Genomic DNA, 22,076 nt, shown 5'->3' with positions numbered 1-22,076 from the left:
TATCTGCTGATTTACAACTTAACAACAAATATAGACTATGTACAATGTTCGATTTACTCCATATAACTGTAGTGTTTTGAAAAGCTTTTTTCAAAACACCTGGAAGACTTAGGTAGGAAATTCCTCTGTAATTCTCACATTCAGCTTTATTTCTTTTTCTATACATGGGAACCATGTGAAGGACAAATTCCAATCATTTGGTATTCAACCTCCTACCTAGGTTCTCTGAATTATGCAATGTAGCCACTGCAAAATTTTATATCTCCATATATATAAGCATTTCTGGTCGAATATCATCTATCTCATTTGCCTTACTACAGTTTAAGTTTTTAATGACTTTTACTACCTCAAGTATTGATATGTTACACCTGTTTGCATTTCTCATGAAAATATTTCTACTACTTCTGTCACTGTTTGTTTCATTTAACAGTCTTTCAAATTACTCCAGAGATCTAGGATATCCTTATTTTCTCACTTTTATCATCTTTGATTGCATCTACAGTACTCTTTTCTCCATTTTTTATGCTTTTCAATAACCTTCAGAATATTTTGACACCTTCCTGGTATTAATCTGAGAAGGTCAGAGGGAAAGAACCAGAGGTCATTCCTGGGTCCACAAAGTGTAGAAGTTGTAGTGCATTCATAGATTTTGAATTTGCGTGGTGTGAAATTGAAATAAACAGGTTAGTATATCTGATAGGATAATGTTATAGGCCAGGGAATGCAGAGAATACTCATTATGAAATGTTTAGGCAAATTAGTTGGGCATGTAAAAAGAAGGGATCCTGATGGGAGACTTTTATTATATTATTATTATTATTATTATTCAGGCCTCCAAGGAGTCAAAAGACTCATCTTTTATTAAAGGAATACAGAATGGAAGGAGGAGATAGTGTATGGGAACAAGGAGAGCAAGTTTGTGGAATTTCTGAGAGATAATATCTTAAGTAGCATGTGATTGAAGCAACTAGAGGCTTTAATGTTTTGGATTTCATGATAATTTACAAGATGTAGTTGTTAAGGAAGTGTTGACACTGTCAACAGTTGGTGAAAGTGATCACGAGGTACTTGTTTGGGAAGTGATGAAACAAGAAAAGGTTGCCAAAACTGGATACACGTGGAAGTATAAAGCAAGTGATTATAGGAAGCTTTCTAGCCAGTTAGCATCAGTACATTGGTTAGATGGGCTGAGCAGAAAAGATTTTAACAATGCATGGAAACTCACAAGGCAGTATCTGACAAAAGCAATGTATGACTACATACCAAGGGTTAAGCAAGTAAATTAGCATAACAGACAGCATTTCTTCAGAGACAGGAGAATATTGACCAAAGAGATAAGTAGTAGTGTGATAGAGGATGAGGATAACCATTGAAATATAAATGAAAAACTAAAAAGTGGGGAGTGTAGACAGTTTGAATCATTGTGAAGTTTTTGGAGATGATCTTGGTTTGGAGGATGAATGGCAAGCAAAGAGTGGGTAGTGTTGTGTCCCAATTTACGATTTCTACTCTAATCTTACGAATTCCTTTTCTCTATATTCTTCTAACTTCTATGCCCGGGATTTTACCAAAACTTATACCAATATCTAAGTTATTGCTCCCCGTAGTACCCCTAATATTTGTATTTATACTGTGCCTTTTGGGATATTTAGTTTAGGATATTACATAGATAAACAAGGAGAAAGAACTCAAATATATCTGAAAGTGTAACTATTGCAGTCGTGACACTTAACTCGATTCTCAACTTAAATTTTCCGCGTGACTAAGTACAATATTTTCAAGTGGTTATCAACTGCACCATTTATGTTGTCATTAAATAGGGAGAAAGTCAATCTCGAATATATCTCTTAGTATTTAAATATTATTGCAGTCGAGACTCTTAATCTCTTTCCTCAACAATAAATTTTCCCGCGTGAATAGGTAAGATGATTTTAAGCGGTGAATTGGATTAGCAACATCAAACAACTCTTTTATCACTGAACAAAAGGTTTATCAAGTTTCTAAACATGGTACAATTCAAATACTAAACTAAAATACTTATAGACTAACATTAAATTATTACAAGCAATATGGCTATTTGTGATTATGCCGCCATACACATTAATTCATAAATTCACCTGATGTGAACAAATTAGATCAATTCACACTATCTGATTATTCATACTGAAGTAGTTTAACAAATCATTCACTGCTAACACATACTTGTGACATTTCAATTATTTCATAGATTACATTAGGCATTCCATTCTTAGGATACGTAATTACTTAATTCACACTATTCCGTTTTACCGTTATTTGCACTAACACACAAATATGTCATTTAAATATCTTGTGCAATATAATAGACATGCAAAAATACCTTAGGACTCTTAATCATTCACAGATCTTTAACACTAGTCAATCTACACATAACACATTCTATCATATACTAAAGTCCTAGTATAACTTCAACAGTTCTGTATTGGAATCACGATACTTTTCACAGACAAATTTCTAGCTAACATAGGTTATGATTTACAGTACCTTTCTTGAGCTTTTCGTATGGGCCTTTATCCTTTTCCTAACGAACCTCTGGTATAACTTCTCGTAACTCTGGAATACTTTAACACACATATATTTGCTCTACTATTAGCAACGAGGACATTGATCTCTTTACAGCTTTCTGCTTTGCGCAGTTATCACTAGCGTCGAAATGAAGAGGATCCCTCCTTCTCTAGGACTCTACGGCAATTTTTTCTTTGCTTCCTACTCGGGAAAACGGGAATCGAAATCCCACTCACTTTCGTTTCCGTGTTGTGACGAGGAGATATCACCCCTGTCGCCACTCAGGAAAACCCCGTGAACTCCACTGGAACCGAAACCAAACTCCAAGGCCAAAAGCGACTATCCAAAAAAGAGTCCTTTCCAGGGGGCTACCAACCCTTTTATAGCTGCTCCCCTAATGGCACCATTTCTTACTTCCTTTCTCCTCCTCCTACTTGTTTTTTAATCATCGACCAATTAGGGTGGCGTTTTCCCGCCAAACGTCATTTGATCGGCAAGCCCGTTCTCAATGTTTCAATCCGGGTATCGGCCCTAAGCGATAGCTTTGCTTTTTCTTGTGCTAGCCAGACTTAATCCCCTTTCAAACTTTTTCTATGAATTCTACTTAATAACTCAATCTCTCACATAACGTATTTTATGACTCACCCATTTCTACTTATTTACTTAACTCTCTCATTTTTAATCGTATTACAATATTAATCTATACTTTCCTTTGTTAGCTACTTATTTAGTTAGAATTCCTTATTTTAAGTCATATTACAATATTAATACATTCCTTCCTTTATCAGCTACTTTAACAACAACCCTTACGTTTTATACATTTTACTGGATGCAAGAAATTTTCCATTAAATAATTCATTTTTTTATGCAGGGGTTTTAATTTATGATATTTATTCTTCATGTTACACCATGATAGCTGAGAATACTATATTCCTAAGATATCAGGTGTAACAGTAGTATGTGGGGAGGGAGAGGGGAGGGAGAGAGATAAATGTGCTGAAAGAGGCAGTGGAATGTCTCAGGAGTGATTTGAGAAGTGTGAAAGATGAGATCAAGTGAATGAAAGCAATGAATGCAAAGCGAATCATAGGAGTGTGAGACTTATAGGAATGATAGAAACAGTAGAAGAGAGAGGGAATGAGAAGAATGCGAGGGAGTGCTGAAACCAGGGATAAAGAGAGATGCCAGGATGGCAGGTAAGTAGGGGAACAAACGGATTAAGTGTTAGAAGAGAGAGAGAGAGAGAGAGTGAGGGAGGGATGCAGGTGAGCAATCAAGGAACAGAGTGGTAAGAAGCATGATGTATGGAGACTCAATGATTCGTGATGTGCAAGTATGCCTGGGGAGTGTTTGCGAAGAACAATAGAATGTGTAGATATGGCAATTAAGCATGCTGAAAGGGTCGATGAGATTATTATGATGGTGGGCACAAATGACTTGAGAGGCAGGTGTGAATCAGGTGGTGAGAAATCCGAAATTCATGTTTGAGGTTATACAGAAGAAAACTCAGAGAGGGAAGGTAGTGTGTTGCTCAGGCATGATAATGATGAGCTGAGTAGAAGAGCATTAATACTGAATAGTATGATAGCCAGAATGTGTCAAAAGAGAAGTTTGGAATATGGGGATGCTTGGAGGGCATTGGAGGACAGAAAGAAACTATATGCAAGAGACCACTTGCATTTGAATAAGGAAGAATGTGGGCATCTGGAGAGATTGCTGTTCTCTGAACAAGTTGGTGTGTCAATGCAGTGAAACTAGAACTATCAGGGTGGATGGTAGCAGGGGTGGTCTCTTGCGGGAATAGGTGCTTAGGAGAAGGGGGAAATACATCAGGTAATGCTAAGTCCAGTGGAGTCTATGCTAGGTATAGAAACAGTAAAATTTTTATTCTTTATACTAATGGCAGGAATATCCAAAATAAAGATGATGAATTGGTGGCGCAGATAGAATCAGCCTGTCCAAAGATTATTGGGATCTCTGAGACATGGTGGATGGAGGAGGATATAATAACAGGAATAGAAGCAGCAGGGTACAGCATTTTTCAGCAGGACAGGAAAGGAACACATGGTAGTGGAGTACTGGATAAGTGATGACATGTCCTTTCAGAGTGGTGGCTCTGGAGGGCAATGACACTAATGGTTCTGAAATATATGGTGTGAGGTTGGGGTGAGCAAGACAGGATATTTAGTGGGGTGTTGCTACAAGCCAAGGAGCACAGAGGTTGAAGAGCAAAAGATCTTTAGGCAGTTGAGCTTGGCAAATGCACAAAGAATGATTTTTTATGGGAGATTTTAACTATGGCAGTATAAATTGGGAAGAGGAAACTGCATGTAGTAATAAGGGAATGGAATTTCCAGAATTCTTGACAAATAAATGTCTTAGGCAATATGTAGTAGAAGGAACATGAGGTTCAAGAGTTTTAGATTTGGTCACAACATCAGAAAAGCTGATTATTTGAGTGGCATCTATGCTCCCAGTTGGAGAGAGTGATCATGTAGTTTTAACTGAGATATCATTAGTGTTTGGGAAATGGTGAAGGAATATTTGTTATCTATGCTCCCAGTTGGAGAGAGTGATCATGTAGTTTTAACTGAGATATCATTAGTGTTTGGGAAATGGTGAAGGAATATTTGTTAGCTGCAATAGTAAACTGTATTTCACGAGTGAAGAGGAGGACACAATTTGGTAAAGCGGATGCAATATCAAACAGGAACTGCAGGTAAAAAAAGAGGTTATGTAAGAGATATAAGGAGAGAGGTGGAGAACAGATACATGAAGAATATAAGACTCAGGCAAGGAGAGTGAGTCAGGATTGGCTATCTGATAGGTATCAGAGAGTTATATATGGTGGGGCAATATCAAGGAGGCAGAAGGTTACAAGTGGGGTCCCACAGGGCTTAGTACTGGAACCTGTATTGTTTAACTTTTCTATCAATGGCATTGTCAGTGGATTGCTGGGGGATATTCAGATGACTGAAGCTAGGAAGAGGTATTAGTAATAGTGCAGATCTGGCAGCCCTGCAAGAGGATTTGAATAAACTGGACAGATGGGCAAATGAATGGGGACTTTCAGTGTATCCCAAATTTCAAGTCTTGAAATTTGGGATACATTGATGGGAGGCTGCATACTCTGTTGGAGGAGCTGTACTGGAGGAAGAAGGGGAGGCAAGGGATCTTGGAGTGATGATTGATAGAAATCTGAAATTCAGGGACCATATTGCAAATGTGGTGAAGGTAACTCAGAGGATTGCTGCAATAATGAGAAGTATGCTGACCTGCAGAAATAAAAGAGTTGTCATTCCATAAAGTCCTGATTAAGCAACACTTGGACTATCGTTCTCAAATTTGGTCCCCAGGATTTGAAGGGGATAAATTAACTGTGGAAAGAGTACAGAGGTGGATAACAAAGATGTATCAGGACTGTACAGTGTTAGTTATGAGGACATGCTGAGGGAATATGGAATGCAGAATTTGGTAAATAGAAGGAGAGGTCATATGATTGAGACTTTTAAACTGTTGAGAGGTAATTACAGGGTTGACACTGGGGAGTTATTTCGCTTCATGGAATAGGGGGGAGGAGCAAGGACAATGGGCCATTCCTGGAAGTTGTGAGCAAGAGGGTGAGGAAAGGTTTTTTTGCATGGAGGGTGGTTGAACCGTGGAATGCATTGCCTGATAGAGTGGTGGGAGCAAGAACAGTCAGTGAGTTAAAGGACTGGTATGGCAGACTGTGTTTTCTAGGAAAGGCCTCCCATGATGAGTCTTTTGACTCCATGGTGACCCGAATCATCATCATCATAATAATAAAAATAGAGTAGGAATGAAATGGATGAACAGTGAAATCAAGCAAGCTGTGCTGGAAAAGAAAATGTTATGTACAAGACAGTTGGTGGTATCAGATCCATGAAGAGTATAAAGTGCAGACTAGAAAGGTGACAAGGATGGTAAAGAAAGAAAAGGTGTAGTATGAGAGGAGATTGGCTGGGCAGGCCAAGGTTAGCTGAAGGAAATTTTTCCAGTATATGGCAAGAAAGAGGAATAATAATTATGGCAAACTGACAGTGGTGGACAGTCATGGCAGCAAAATAACAGCAGATTAAAAGGATATAGTTTAATCATTCAACAAGCACTTTAGCAGCATATATCATACTGGCAATATGCCCTCTAAACTTGAGTCTATTGTCAACCATCACTCCCCAAAATAATGGTGTAAATGATGCCATACAATATATAGAAGAGAGGCAAGTATTAGGAGAATCAGAGGTGTATCAGATGTTAATAAGGCTGTGGGAATGAATGACATATCATGATGTATTCTTAATGAATGTACACCATAGCTGGCTATGCCATTGACCTGGTTATTCAACGAAAGTTTTGCAGTGGTTATGGTTCCTAACAAGTGGAAAGAAGGCAAAATAGTACAACTCCACAAGCATGGTTCTAAGACAGAAGTGTCCAACGAAAGGCCAGTCCATATAACTGCAGTTGTGGTCAAATTGTTGGAGAGATTTGTAAGAAATAGAATACAGGATTTGGTTGATGGAGATGGCATTCTCTATGATGGTCAGCATGGATTTATAAAGGGTAGATCCTGTTTCAGCAATTTACTTGCATTTTATGATAAGGGAACAAGTTTGTTAGATAAGGGAGAAATTTATACAGTGATATTTTGGATTTTGCAAAAGCATTGGATAGATTAACCCATGATAAGTTGGTGTACAAGCTGCAGAGGATGGGAATAGATAGATTGATGGATCAGAGATTGGCTCTCTGAATGACACCAGCAAGTTATGTATGATGGAGCAGTGTCAAAACAGGAGGGTAACCAGTAGCATGCTCCAAGTTTTCTGTTCTTGGGCCCCCCCCTGTTGTTTAAGTTGTTTATAAATGATATATCATGTAGACTGACTGGGAATCTTCAGTAGTTTGCTGATGATGCAAAGGTGGGAAGAATTATAAGTAGCACTGCTGATGTCAATTCCTTTCATGAAGATTTGAATAGACTTTTTACTTGGACAAAGGAGTGTGGTTGTAGTTTTAATATCAATAAGTGCAAGATGTTGCATCTTGGAGTGCAGAAATATAAGGCTGCATACTATACTGATGGTGCCATACTGCAGGAAGTGGATGAGATTATGGATTTGGGAGTGATGGTTGACAGTAGACTGAAGTTTAGGGGGCATATTGCTAGTGTTGCAAAGGCTGCACATTGTAGTGCTTCTATGATAAGAAGTCTCTAACATGTAGGGATAAGGAAGTGTTTGTGCCACTGTATAAAGCCCTGGTCAGATCACACTTGGACTATTATGCTCAGATCTGGTCTGGTAGCCTCATTTTCAATGTGATGTGGAAACATTGGAGAGGGTCTAGATGCAAGTGACTAAGACAATATCAGGAATTGGGAATGCTGGATATGTAGAGAGAGAGAGAGGTTGAAGAAATGTAGATTTCAAAGTTTGGTGGATAGGAGGAAAAGAGGTGATATGATAGAGACATTTATGTCAGTGAGAGGATTTTATCAGATTAATCCAGAGGGGATTATAAAAAGAGTAGGTGAGAGGTCATCCAGAGAAGAACTAGAGGTCATTCCTGGACGTTATGTAAAAGTGTGTTGAAGATGGATGTGAGGAGTAGATATTTTACATGGAGAATTGTCAGTGAATGGAATGCATTACCAGAATGTGTTGTTGAGGATTTTAAGATTTTATATGATTAATATGTTGTCAGTTGAACGTACCTCCCACGATGAGTCTGCCAACTCCATGGAGGGTGTGATAATAATAATAATTTTCTATATACTTATTGAAGAACACTAACAAGCAGTGATAAGGAAGTTATTGTTCCACTTTATAAGGCATTAATAAGACCACATTTGGACTATTATGCACAGATCTGGTCACCTGGATTTCTTGGTAATGAAGAAATGGTGGAGAAGATTCAGAGACGAGTTACAAAGATTGTTGCAGGTCTGTGGGATGTTCCCTATCCGGATAGATTGAAGATCTGTGGGCTCCAAAAACTAGCTGATAGACGTAGGAGAGGAGATATGATAGAAGCATATAAATTATTAAAGGGATTTTACAGGATTGATACTGATGACATTTTTAAGACCAGTGCAGGAAGGAAGAGAACGAGGAGCCATCCCTGGAGATTATTTAAGAGTGTGGTTAACAAGGGTGTTAGGACTAGATTTTTTACTTGGAGGGTTGTAAAGGGGTGGAATGCGTTGCCAGAGGTGGTTGTGAATACTTCGTCTGTGAATGAATTTAAGGAGAAGTATGATAGGTATTGTATAAATAATGGTTAGTGTGTCGTGTCAATGTGGGGTCTCCCGCAATGAGTCTTTTGACTCCATGGAGACACCGTTATAATAATAATAATAAAGTTTTCCCATAACTTGTTTAGTTACTTTTACAGAGCTTATTACATTTTTCTCTGTTCTTTTAGGGCATTTGAGAGAATAGAAAACTAAGAACACTATGGTGGACAAAAAGAAGTTAAAGAGGCAGTTTTGGAAAAGAAAACATGCCAAAAGTTCCTAGCAAATAAGTTGCAGACAATTTCACCACATATCTCTCAACGTTGAATTAATCAATGTTTTCTTTAGAGTTTGTCAGTGAAACCTCAAGGTTTGGTTCTTGTTTTCAAACCTTATAATGCTAAATAAATACAGAAGGCATATAAAAGTTGTTTATTTGTAGAATTTTCAGCAATGTTTCATTGGCATACATTTTCAATGGAAGATAACTATGAAAATAGAGAACAACAGTTATTATTATTATTATGGGTATCTCCATGGAGTCAGTAGACTCATTGCAGGAGACCCAAACTATCAAAACACTATCTATCATATCTCTTCTTGAACTCATTTGCAAAGGAAGAACTCACAACTGAGTCAGGCAATGCATTCCACTCATTAACCACCCCTCCAGGCAAAAAATCTAGTTCTCACACCCTTTTGTTCTCCATGGAGTCAGTAGACTCATTGCAGGAGACCCAAACTATCAAAACACTATCTATCATATCTCTTCTTGAACTCATTTGCAAAGGAAGAACTTACAACTGAGTCAGGCAATGCATTCCACTCATTAACCACCCCTCCAGGCAAAAAATCTAGTTCTCACACCCTTTTGTTCTTCCATCACTATCACACAGCTGAAATATTTCCTCTGCATCAATCTTATAAAAACCTTTTAGTAATTAAAATGTTTAAATTGAAAGTGTGTGATATTATGTGCTAAGAAGTCTGAAATTTTCTTGAAATTTATTGACTTTTTTCTGAAAGAAAGTTTCCTGTTAACTGCAGAGAGAAGATCAGATGGATCTTGACAGTTTTTAAGGATTATAATTACAACTCAGAGATCTAGTAAGTTTTGATGTAGTTTCTCGCTTTACAAACATAACATCCTTCTAACTGATACAATTGAATTACTTCATAATGATTTTCCTCCTGATATTGTAAATTTATTTGACTTTGTCATTAATTCAGTATACTTCAGTTGTCAGCATGAATCATACAAGCATATAGAAGGAACAGTTATGGGGTCTCCCATTTCTCCTACTCTAGCTAATTACTTTATGGAACATTTTGAACAACATATTCTCAAAGTATATTCTAAACCATCCATTTGGTACAGATATGGTGATGATGACTTTTGCGGTATGGAACTCCTTATTGTCCAGTCTTCATGAATTTCTTGAGAAAATTAATTCAGTAAACCCAAGAATCAAATTTACCTTAGAAGTAGAAGATAACAAGTCTTCCTTTTCTGGATGTTCTCATTCTACATCAACCAATGGCAGTCTACAGAAAACAACTCATACTGCCAAGTATGTAGATTCTAATTCACATCATCACCCTTGTCAGAAATATGGTGTAGTCAAATCTCTAGTTGACAGAGCTCATAAAATATGTTCAAGTGATTCTCTTCTAAACAAGGAGCTCTCTACTATTAGATCTACTTTTATTTCTAATTGCTATAATACAAAAATCTATAAATAAAATAATCAATAATTATGGCCTTCATCTTAACCCTCCTCAAGAAAAAGTTCCCAGAATTTGTCTTCCACATGTTCAAGGATTTTCAGAAAAAAACTTGACCCACAAGTCTCTTTCCATCCAGTCCATAAACTAAATACCTTCCTTATCTCTCCAAAATACAAATATCCTCCTCTTTCTTATCCTCGAGTTTACAGAATCCCTTGTTCCTTTAGGTTATGTTATAGAATAACCTAATAGCAGTCTGTCGTTCTGCACAAATTTGTCTTGAAGAATATTAAGAATATATTTTACTTAAAGAGCCCAATAAATTTAGCAAACCATGTCTTATCTACAAAACACAAAATTCAGTAGTACAAAATTCTTATCTACAAAACACAAAAGTTCTACACAAAAGCTGTGAAGCACACACATTCACAATCCTAACCTTAACAAAAATAACTGCTTTGAACTTTCTCAATTTTGGGAAGTTATACTAACAAATACTTGCATTCACATATTTCATAAATTGTCATTAATTAATTATTTAAAATATTTTACTTTTATTTTAATATCTATTAATGCAGATGGAGTTATTCTCCTGCTCATAATATCATGCCCTTTCAATTTATTTATGGTTATCTTCCTGAGCATATTGAAAATGGCTATGAAACAGCTGAAAATTCAACAAATAAATTTTATGTGACTTTCATAATTTAGTGTTATCTTCTACTAAATTTTCAAATCAATTTGTTTTAGAACTATTCGATTTATTATTTAATAACGTTTGTACTGATAAGTCTATCTGTAAAACCTGCTCAAGTTTTAATTCTTTTTAAAACTTTCTTACACACTGTTCTTTTCAATGTGATATGCATTTTTATCCTACTTAGATCTACTTTTATGGTTACATAGAATTTCGGATCCTTTGTCCACTCTTGTATCCTGAATCAGTATGAAGATATCACTATCAACAATGACATAGACAATGAGGCTCCACAGCAAGTTTAAATATGAAAGATCATTCACAGAATCAGCCTCAGCTCTAAAAAACTTTCCAAACATCAACAAATTTGGGTGCATAAGACAGCCTCAAATTTGGGAAGCTTGCATCACAAAAACATCAGCCCAACAGCCAAGGCAACCCAATATAGCTAATCACTGAACTAAACCACGTCCTCGATACTTTCTTAGCCAATGGCTAACCCCCCCCCCCCCCCTTCATAACAAAGATTACACTAAATCCATCCCTATATCAGGGGCACCTCGGAAAAAATAACCAAAATCTTAAAAGAAATATGACCTAACTTCTTGTTACAAACCATATAAAAAATTGGCATCCCTTATCTGCTCTGCCAAAGACCAACCACTTCCCCTAGACCTACCTGGGGTATACCAGGTCCCTTGCAGCTGTAAACTGTCCTACTTTGGCCAAAGGCAGGACAGCAAAAGTCAGGATATCGGAACATAAAGACTACAACCGGTTTCACCAGTACAGCCACTCTGGGCTTGCAGACCATGCTCTGGAAGAAAGCCACGTTAATACACTGCAGCAAGTTTAAATATGAAAGATTGCTCATAGAATCAACCTTAGCTCTAAAAAACTTTCCAAACCTCAACAAATTTGGGTGCATGAGACTGCCCCAAATTTGGGAAGCTTGCATCACGAGAACATCAGCCCAAGAGCCAAGACAACCCAATACAGCCCACTAGGGGACACCATTAGGACTCTACAAACAACAGTAGTTTCTCTCTTCTTCCTCATTTACTTTTTGTAGCACCTGCATGCACATGTCATAGTTGTATGTTCCCATTGAAGATGGCAATGTGACATTGCTGAAATATAGGAAGTATTTATGAAAGTTTCTTTTAATTAATATTCCAGTATATGTTGTAAATTCCTTAAATAATATAACAGTCATGTGTTACCAACGTATAAGCCTTTCTACAAGAAGAAAAATAATCGAGTCTTATAATGTTGTTTATTTTTTAACGGTATATATTAGAACACAGAAAAATAAGTAAATAATTAATTTATTAACTTATTGCTGATATTTCGCTGGTGTTATAATCAGCATCTTCAGAGCACAAAAACACAGTTTGTCACAATACGCGAGACTATAACAACATGGTGTAATCAACGGACTAGTTAAACAAAATTGTAGCAGCAACACAAAGACTAGAGTCCTGATTTTGGCGCCCTCTATATGAAAAATAAATAAAATAAATAAATAAATAAAATTTTAAAAAAAATAATTGCAGCTATCACATGAGACTAGAGTTCTAAACAGAGAAAAAAATCGGTACTAGTTTTTTCTTAAGATGACTGTCTCCCAGATTTTAGGCAAATTTATACAGCCATATTTGTTGAGATTTGGTGTGTGTTTCAGGGCTTCTGTTGACTCTAAGAACAATCTCTCCGAATTGTAAGAGCTTCTGTGCAGTACTTTTGTGTTCTTCCAGTTGATCCTGTGTGCAGGGGTATCCAGAGCATGGTCTGCTAGGCCCGACTTGACATAGTGATAATGCCGGATGTATCTTTTGTGTTTGCTGACACAGGTTAGCCTTCTTAAAGAGGTGCCGAGACACCAATTTAATACCGAACTGCGTTAAAATCAAAAACAAGTTCCACTCGTCCAAAGCCCAATGCATTTATAAACGAGCGAGTGTAGTGCCATTACGTGAACAGATTAACACTACTCGTCTGGAATTAGTAAAATCAAATTCAACCCCCTAGATAACATCACCGACGCAACAGCTAAAAAAGAATTCAACATAGTCAAAAACCGGCACCAAAATAAGTTTGAAAATCTCCAACAATGCAACACTATACAACAACCACAATTACAACAATACCTAGTCGTCATGAATTTATTGGCGCTCACCTTAAGCAAAGAAGCCACTAGTGCTTTAAGTTGAGGGCACAATTTTGCCGTGACTCTCAAACAAGTTCCAAAAGCTGAAATAATGACATCCATCGAACGGGGAATATACAACCTGCTTCCAACAATAGCCAACAACATACGTTTAGATGTGGCCAACATCCTAATCAAGTCTAAGCCTCCCAAAAATAATATCCCGCATAAGGAAATCATTGCTGTAAAAGAGCTACAGAATAATAGCCAGATTATCATAACAAAAGCAGACAAAGGGAATGCAACCGTGGTGATGAACAGAACAGAATATGAAAACAAAATGCACACACTGTTACAAGATCAGTCAACATACAAAATTATAGATTGCAATCCCACCAACACACAAAAGAATAAGGCACGTAAATTATTAAAGTCACTTCCTGGCCCAAAGACACAATAAACAAACTCAAGCCATTCCATGTTAAAACACCTAGGATCTATGGAGCACCAAAAATTCACAAACAAGGTACACCCTTATGCCCGATTGTGGGCAGTATAAATAGTCTCACATACAAACTGGCTAGACATTTAGCTAAGCTACTTCACTCTCACAAACAATTCTCCCTCCTTTGTCAAAACAGCCTACCTAAAAAGCATCTTACAACACAATACCCTAAAATGCTCAGACTTAATAGTAAGCTTTGATATCACCTCACTATTTACAAATGTACCACTAATAGAAACCCTCAATCTACTGAAGTCACACTAGCCCCCTGATATATTTGAACTATTCAAATTCACAATACATGCAGGATATTTCACATGGAAAGGGAAAATATACAAACAAATAGATGGGACAGCCATGGGCTCCCCCCCCCCCCACCCAGCCAACTTTTACATAGAACACCTGGAAAAACTAGCAATCAAAACAGCCACTCTCAAACCAACACTTTGGCTACACTATGTTGACAATGTGCTTGCTATTTGGCCACATGGCCCAGAGACATTGGAAACATTCTTAGCACATTTAAATAGCCAACATCCAAAAATCTACTTTACAATGGAACTGGAAGCTAATAACTGTCTGCCCTTCCTGGATACACTTATGACATGTCTTCCATATGGTTCCTTATCATTTTCAGTTTTTAGAAAACCCACACATACATTGAGATATTTACACAAACAATCACACCATCACCCTTCTCAACAATATGGCATTTTAAAAACGCTAACCCACAGAACGAGACCAATCTGTTCCAATGACAATGCTCTTGCTGCTGAACTGGCTCACTTACGCCACACCTTCTTGGCCAATGGCTATAATCCCCATAAGATAAACAAAATACTAAACGCTCCTAAGAAACCCCTCCCACTATCCATTACAGAGAACTACAACAAAACAGTCACCATCCCATACATTAAAGGCACATCCAAAAAGATTTCAAGAATTCTTAATAAACATGAACTACGCACCACATTCAGACCGTGTGGCAAATTAGCAACCCTTATCCACTCACCCAAGGACAACATTCCCCCTTTATCACATCCAGGAGTCTACGAAGTACCCTGCTCATGTAATCAAGCCTACTACGGTCAAACAGGAAGAACTGTGAACATTTGCATCAGCGAACACAAAAAGATACATCTGGCATTATCACTTTGGCAAGTCGGGCCTAGCAGACCATGCTCTGGATACCCCTGCACACAGGATCAACTGGAAGAACACAAAAGTACTACACAGAAGCTCTTACAAGTCAGAGAGATTGTTCTTAGAGGCAACAGAAGCCCTGAAACACACTCCAAATCTCAACAAATATAGCTGTATAAATTTGTCTAAAATCTGGGAGACAGTCATCTTAAGAAAAAACTAGTACCGGTTTTTTTCTCTGTTTAGGACTCTAGTCTCATGTGATAGCTGCAATTATTTATTTTTTATTTTCATACAGAGGGTGCCAAAATCAGGACTCTAGTCTTTGTGTTGCTGCTACAATTTTGTTTAACTAGTCCGTTGATTACAACATGTTGTTATAGTCTCGCGTATTGTGACAAACTGTGTTTTTGTGCTCCGAAGATGCTGGTTATAACACCAGTGAAATATCAGCAATAAGTTAATAAATTAATTATTTACTTAATTTTCTGTTTCTAATATATACCGCTAAAAAAAATAAACAACATGTATGACGAACACATGAGTCTGTCCACACGTTCAAGTCTTATGATATATAAGACAAAATACCTGAAAAATAAATAATTTTATACTATGGTATAATTGTGAATAGTAATTTATCATCTAGTACTGTCTCAAACACTAAAAAAAAATTCAGAAATGTTACAACATATGCACTTTTTTCTGAGCACTACTGTCACATTATATCACATGCTTAAAATTAATGGAATGGAAGAATGACAAGAAAGAGTTACCTCAATTTTCAAAGTATCATATATTGACTCTGCAACAGTCCAATTCGATATTACAAGTTTGGTCTTTCGTTCCAGTATCTTAAACAGATTCTACAAGAAGAAAACAAAAATATTTCAATACCTTTTAAAAGAATGAATACACACACACACACACACACACATATATATGTATACTGTATTTTATTCAGGTACTTTCAAGTATATGTGAGTGATATTTATTCAAATATTTTGGGGCAGAATTTGCAAAGCAAATGTATTTAGTAATCAAATCATATACTAATACTACCATATATTATTAACAGGATCAGTTTATTTAGAATTTGGTCACATGGCATCGTATATCTGTATCTACTGGATATTACACATTGAATTCTAAGACCTTCTAAGAGGAAATACAAATAGTACAATAATTTAGGAAAGGAACAAAAATTTCTAGACAGAATCAAAACAAAAAGTGCACGTGGCATTAGAAAAAATATGATATTACATTTAATACTCTGCTGAACTGGCTACTGTCCTTCCTCCAGTTTTTTCCCAAAACTAAGAATAACTTACTGAACTAACTTCTCTTTCTACTTTTTTATTTTATCTACCGCTGTTCTTTGGAAATGCTTTCCTCACTCTGTCTCTTCCCTAACCTTCAACATTTCAAATAATATGTCAAATTTTTCCAGTAAACACTATCATTATATTGCTGGCCTGGTTGGCTGAGTGGTTAGCGTATCTGCTCTCCAGTCAAAAGGCTGAAGGTTCGAATCCCACCATGGGCATGGATGTTTGTGATTGTTGTGATTGTCTGTGAACATACTGGTGGTGGTGGTGGTGGTGGTCGGCAGTAGATGGCGTTGGTGTAGATGATGAAGGTAGTTTCAGTTGGTGAATTGAGTGGTGTAGAGTAGGTGCTCTCCCTCGATGAGTCTTTCGACTTCCTGGAGGTGTTAAGTAATAATAATAATAATTATTATTATTAACACCAGACCTCCATGGAGCCAAAAGATTCATCAGGGGAAGCAAACAATGTCGCACACAAAGTCCATCAAACCGTGGCTTTAAACTCATTCAACATATCTGCATTCAATACTATGTCAGGCAAAGCATTCTACTGACCAACCATTCTCCATTAAGTACTTACTCCTTATGTCCCTCCTTATACAACTTCCAGGAATGTCCCATCGTTTTATCCCCTTCCTCCATTCTATGAAAAATTTCTTCCACATTAACCTAGTAACAACCCTTTACCAACTTAAATATCTCAATCATATCCCTCTCCCTCTTCCTCCTGCTCACAAGGCACTGCAAACTGCATTCCCTCAATCTTTTCTCATATCCCACATCTCAAAAGGCCAGTTAAGACCTTAGTTTTCTCCAGTCCCTTTTCAACATATCCTCATCACCATGAAAACCAGGGGACCAAATCTGTTCACAATAATCCATATGAGGGCTGATCAAGGCTTCATATGGACAGTGCCAGATTAAACTTTGTGGAGACCCCTAGGCAGTCGAAATTTAGAGGCCCCTCCTTGCAAATTATCTCCTAATGCATTTTTAATTTTACCAACCAGCAATTTTAATAAACCAAGTTTATTACACAAAACAAACATTAACAATTATCAATGTTATTAAACAAATAAACGTATTATTTTATTAATTGATGTCTATGGTTTATGTACTTTAAGTTGTTATGGGTACATTACATAAATTCAGTATTTTCTTTATAGAGTCTTTAATGTAAAGTTTTCGTTTCTTTGAGGTGATTCATTTTTTTCTTTCTTTGGAAACAATTTAAGAAAGCTTGATTGTAATTTTCTTTCAAGATCAAATCAATATTATTTTGATTCGTTGTCAAGGGGTTCACTTTGATGATTCACTTTGCATCACTGAACTAACAGTTCAGTGATGCAAAGTGTAAGGTTCTGAAATTTGATAGGCAACAACGGGATGCAAAGTATATGCTTGGCAGGGGAAGTTTGGAGATAAGAGACCTTGGAGTGGTGGTAGACAGGGATCTGAAGTTCAGAGGTAATCCATATGCAGTGCCAGATTATCAAATAGGCAGAGTAGGCACTGGCATATGGGAATCTGCCACTGCATATGGATTACCTCTTAACTTCAGATCCCTGTCTACCACCACTCCAAGGTCTCTTATCTCCAAACTTCCCCTGCCAAGTGTATACTTTGCATCCCGTTGTTGCCTAGCAAATTTCAGAACCTTACACTTTGCATCACTGAACTAACAGTTCCATACTGTTGCCCAACACTCATACAATCTATTCAAGTCCTCCTATAAGGCCATAACATCTGCTGGAAGTAGACAGCATACCCATTCTTTAACCAAGGTTATGGGTTTGAATCCCACCTTGGGCATGGATGTTTGTAAAAGCCTGTTCTAGATGAGCATGATAGCTCTTTGAGTTTATAGGACTTGTATTGATTGTAAAAATAAAAAAAAATAAAAACATTCTTTCTTCTTGCCCACACACAGCGTTGATGTGCTATTCATCTCATGACATTCCATTTGTGTATTAGATATAAAAAACTTAAAACTGTTCGCTATTCAAGAAGTTTATGTTTAGTGATGAATGCTACTGATACTCCTTTGCTCTGATCACTACTGCCTGAATATAAAATCTTATGGTATTTTCTCTAATTCCTCTACCAGCTTCATCTCTTTTCCAATGATGTGTCTATACTGATGGTACCTAACTTTTATAATTCTGGAGAGTTTGAGGCTGTTCCACTATCTGACTTTTTCATTCTCCATCCTAGTTCTCTGCCAAAAACAGCACTAGTCTTGTTTAACAGGGTGATGCTTCAGCTAGGATGTTGTACTATTATATTTGTGTGTGTGTGATCATAACAAAACAAGATTGTATTTTGTCAAAACAAAATACAACTTTTAAATAAATCACAAATTGGTAGTCTATCCTCTTTTGTTCAGCTTCCAAGTAGATATCCAGTAACAGGAATGAGCATGAGAAGCTCTGGTCTGTTCTCCATATCCTGTACAACCAATATAAGAATGCTCCAATTATCTAGATTTCACTTTGAAGTGATGAAATTTATCTGCAACTCACCCATGGTACGGTGTCACACAGTGGTACTGTGTAGGGATTATATAAAAAAATTAATAAAAATATTAAAAACAAAACATATCTCAGTCCATTGTACGAATGCACAATGCACTAACTTGAAAATCTGCTGTTTTTTATGTGACCCTTGCATGGGTCACATAAAAAACAGCAGGTTTTCAAGTTAAAAAAAAAAAAAAGAATAGCTGCCATCACAGAAGTTATTTCTATTAAACTTGAACATTTCACACTTCCAATAGTGAACAAATTAATCCGAACAAGCCAAATTTTCGTCACGTTTTTTAGTTTTTATTTCAGTTCACAATAATTTTGGTTTTGGTTTTAGTTCACTATTTTGGTTGAATGCTGCATGTTTTTACTTTCTCTACGATGTTTACTAATTGTGTTGTGCATTTTTAATAGTTTAAACAAGTTGACATTTGTAGGGGTTTATTCATTTTGTGTAGCTATAAAATGGATACATCTTCAAGAAAGCATTCAAAAATAAGACATCCATGACTCAAACACAAAGTGACAATGAGTGTGGTATAGATTTGGGTACTGTTAATGAGATTTTAAAGAGGTACACAGGTACCTTTTCTCCTGACAGAAAAGGAAAATGTGAGTGAAAAAGAAAACTACACTAACTCAAGATTGTCTGCTGTAGACTTAAATAGAGACGACTTGGCAGCTAACAGGATTAATGTTTGTGGCATGACAGTCCATCGAAGATTGTTGGAAACAGGGAGAACTGCCTGTAGACCAAAAAAAAAGAAACAACTGTTGATGAAGCCTATGCAGAAAAAGAGGCTCCAGTGGGAAAAGTCTACAAAGATTGGACTGTTGAGAAGTGGGAGGTCATATTCTTAGATAAGAGCCATTTCTTTGTCCAAGGAGATCGAGTACCTTACATTTGCAAATCACCAGCTGAGGAGACTTCTCTCCTGCACATCTTCAAACAAGCTCCTAAACACTCGGCTAAAAAGATTGCCTTCGGTTGTTTTATATATAACGGTCCAGGATCACTTGTGCCTATTGACGACGTGATGAAAAGTGACTGATAAATAAAAATATTGGACAAAAAAAAATGGTCCCACAGATCCAGAAAGACAAAGAACTCACCCTCCAACAAGATCTTGCTTCATGTGACACTTCAAAAAAAGTAAAAGAGTTTCTCAAAAATCACAACATCCAATTGTTTCAGTAGCCAAGTAATTCTTCTGACATTAACTTAACAGAAAATCTGTGGGACATAGTGAAAAAGATACTTGAAAAATTAAATTGATACAAAGGATGACTTAATACAATCCATTATAAAAGTAGGGTTTCAAGATGCATAAATAAGAAAAATATGTTCTATGTAGATATAGTCCATGCCTAAGTGAATTAATGAACTTTGTAGGAACAGAGGAGCACATAAATTGTTAAGTAAAGTTGGAGTTTATTTTTGTACTTATTTTCTTTAAAATGTGAGTGTTCAGATTAATTTGTTCACTACTGTATATTTTAAAGATATTTTGAAATTCTTAAAAGTAAAGATAATGAATATCCTTCATTATTTGATGGATATTATCCACATTAATTATAAATATAGAATCTCTCTTAACTGGCAACAACGGGACTTCGCAGATTCCAGAAACAAGACTTTGCTGGATAATTGAACATATATTTCGAGAACTTACCTGTTCATGTTTTGTGATGCCATGTGTAGAAATTGCAGCGAAGTTCGGTGTTAGTGTTTTTTGATCTGCCGGCCACAATAATTAAATAACATCAAAAATCATGTTTTTTTTTTAAATTTAAAACACATACACATTATTTTATATTTCAAAATCAAATTTAAACAGCATTTAAAAATACAGTGCGTATTATCACATGATAGTTGTTGTGAATTTCTTAGTGTGACGACATAACATAACTTCAAATGTCTGCCTGCATACAAAATTGTCGCTGGAGCTTTAAAAATTCACTGAGTATACAATGAGATTTCATAACATCATGTGCTGCCATAGATGAACTTGGCAAATCTTGTCAGAATGCAAGCCCATTGCATATTTTTCTTATCTCATAGGCTTAAATTTTGGGTTTAAATTTAGACCTTTGAAAGTGCCGTTGTTTTGGTATTGCCGGTTAATTGGGTGCTGGTTACGAGAGATTTTACTGTATTTGGGAACACTTGCATTTTTTCCTTTTATTAGTGTTCTTGATTAAATGTCTCACTTCAAAAGTTTCAAAAGGAAACTTTTTTGTCTCTTTATTTTCCTTAATTTCATGCTTTTATTCACTAATTATTATATCCTGTTTCAAGGAAAATATTATACTTTTTTTCAGATATGCATTACTTTACTTATTCTACAGTGAATTACGCCAGAGGCTTGAAAGTGATTTTTTTTTTCAATTAAATTTTTGATGATGTCCACAGTACAATATTAGATTTAAATGGAATAGTTTCTCAGGCTCTGTGATCTGCTTCCCCAGGATTTGATTTACATATAAAACACTTGAAGGATTTACAAATTTTTAACACAAAAGAATACAACATAAAAGTTGGCTCATTTCTCTAAATGAAGTATTCACATTTCTATGAACACAGAAGCCACCTAATCTGTCATCATTAAAGAAACTAGATGTTTACAAGATATGCAAAGATATACCCAAAAATAACCAGAATCTAAACTTAGTGTGCATGCTTTTTCTAGTTACAGATGATGCCAGTAGGTATCATGAGTGTGCAGTTCTTTGCACCAGTCTGGCAAGTAGTGTCATCCTGTGTGAACTAGTTTGTTGTTCTGGATTTTTTCTTAGTGCTTACAGGCAATTTTTTTATATAGTGAAACCACTATATAAATTTTTTTATATAGTGAGTATTCATAACTATAAATTCAGATGCATGCCACAGTAATTAATTTTTTTAATAATATGTAAATATTTCGTCTTAAGTATCAAAAGACATAAAATCTTTGGTATCCAGAGCACACCAATTTTGTTCATCGGAAGAATCTTTAAAACAAGAATTGGAAATTATTAAAGATACAGCCTTACTAAATGAATATAAACCAATAACTCAAATAATTATTAGCCACTTTCCTACACAACAACCCAGACATGAAGAAGCCCATATACCATACATCAGAGGCATCTCTGAACGTTTGTCAAAAATTATGAAAAAATACAAACTTGCTGCTACCTATAAACCAATCAATCAAATTC

General features: G+C 36.2%; 1 protein-coding gene across 2 annotated transcripts in view; it reads right to left on the bottom strand.

The window, feature by feature from the left end:
- LOC150105499 (prostatic acid phosphatase-like) overlaps positions 1-22,076 on the bottom strand; it is a 381,909-nt gene that overhangs the window by 223,209 nt on the left and 136,624 nt on the right. For both annotated transcript variants that reach the window (XM_090394218.1, XM_090394219.1), the window contains exon 6: positions 15,799-15,888. In XM_090394218.1, coding sequence (XP_090250344.1) covers positions 15,799-15,888 — 90 coding nt within the window. The remainder of the gene's footprint in view (positions 1-15,798; positions 15,889-22,076) is intronic.

Source organism: Typopeltis vanoorti, chromosome 6 (assembly GCF_054136105.1).
Source record: "Typopeltis vanoorti isolate ZY-2024b chromosome 6, IOZ_Tvanoo_1.0, whole genome shotgun sequence".
NCBI lineage: Eukaryota > Metazoa > Arthropoda > Arachnida > Uropygi > Thelyphonidae > Typopeltis > Typopeltis vanoorti.
The sequence above is the reverse complement of the archived record's forward strand: the minus strand, read 5'-3'. Positions and strand labels throughout refer to the sequence as shown.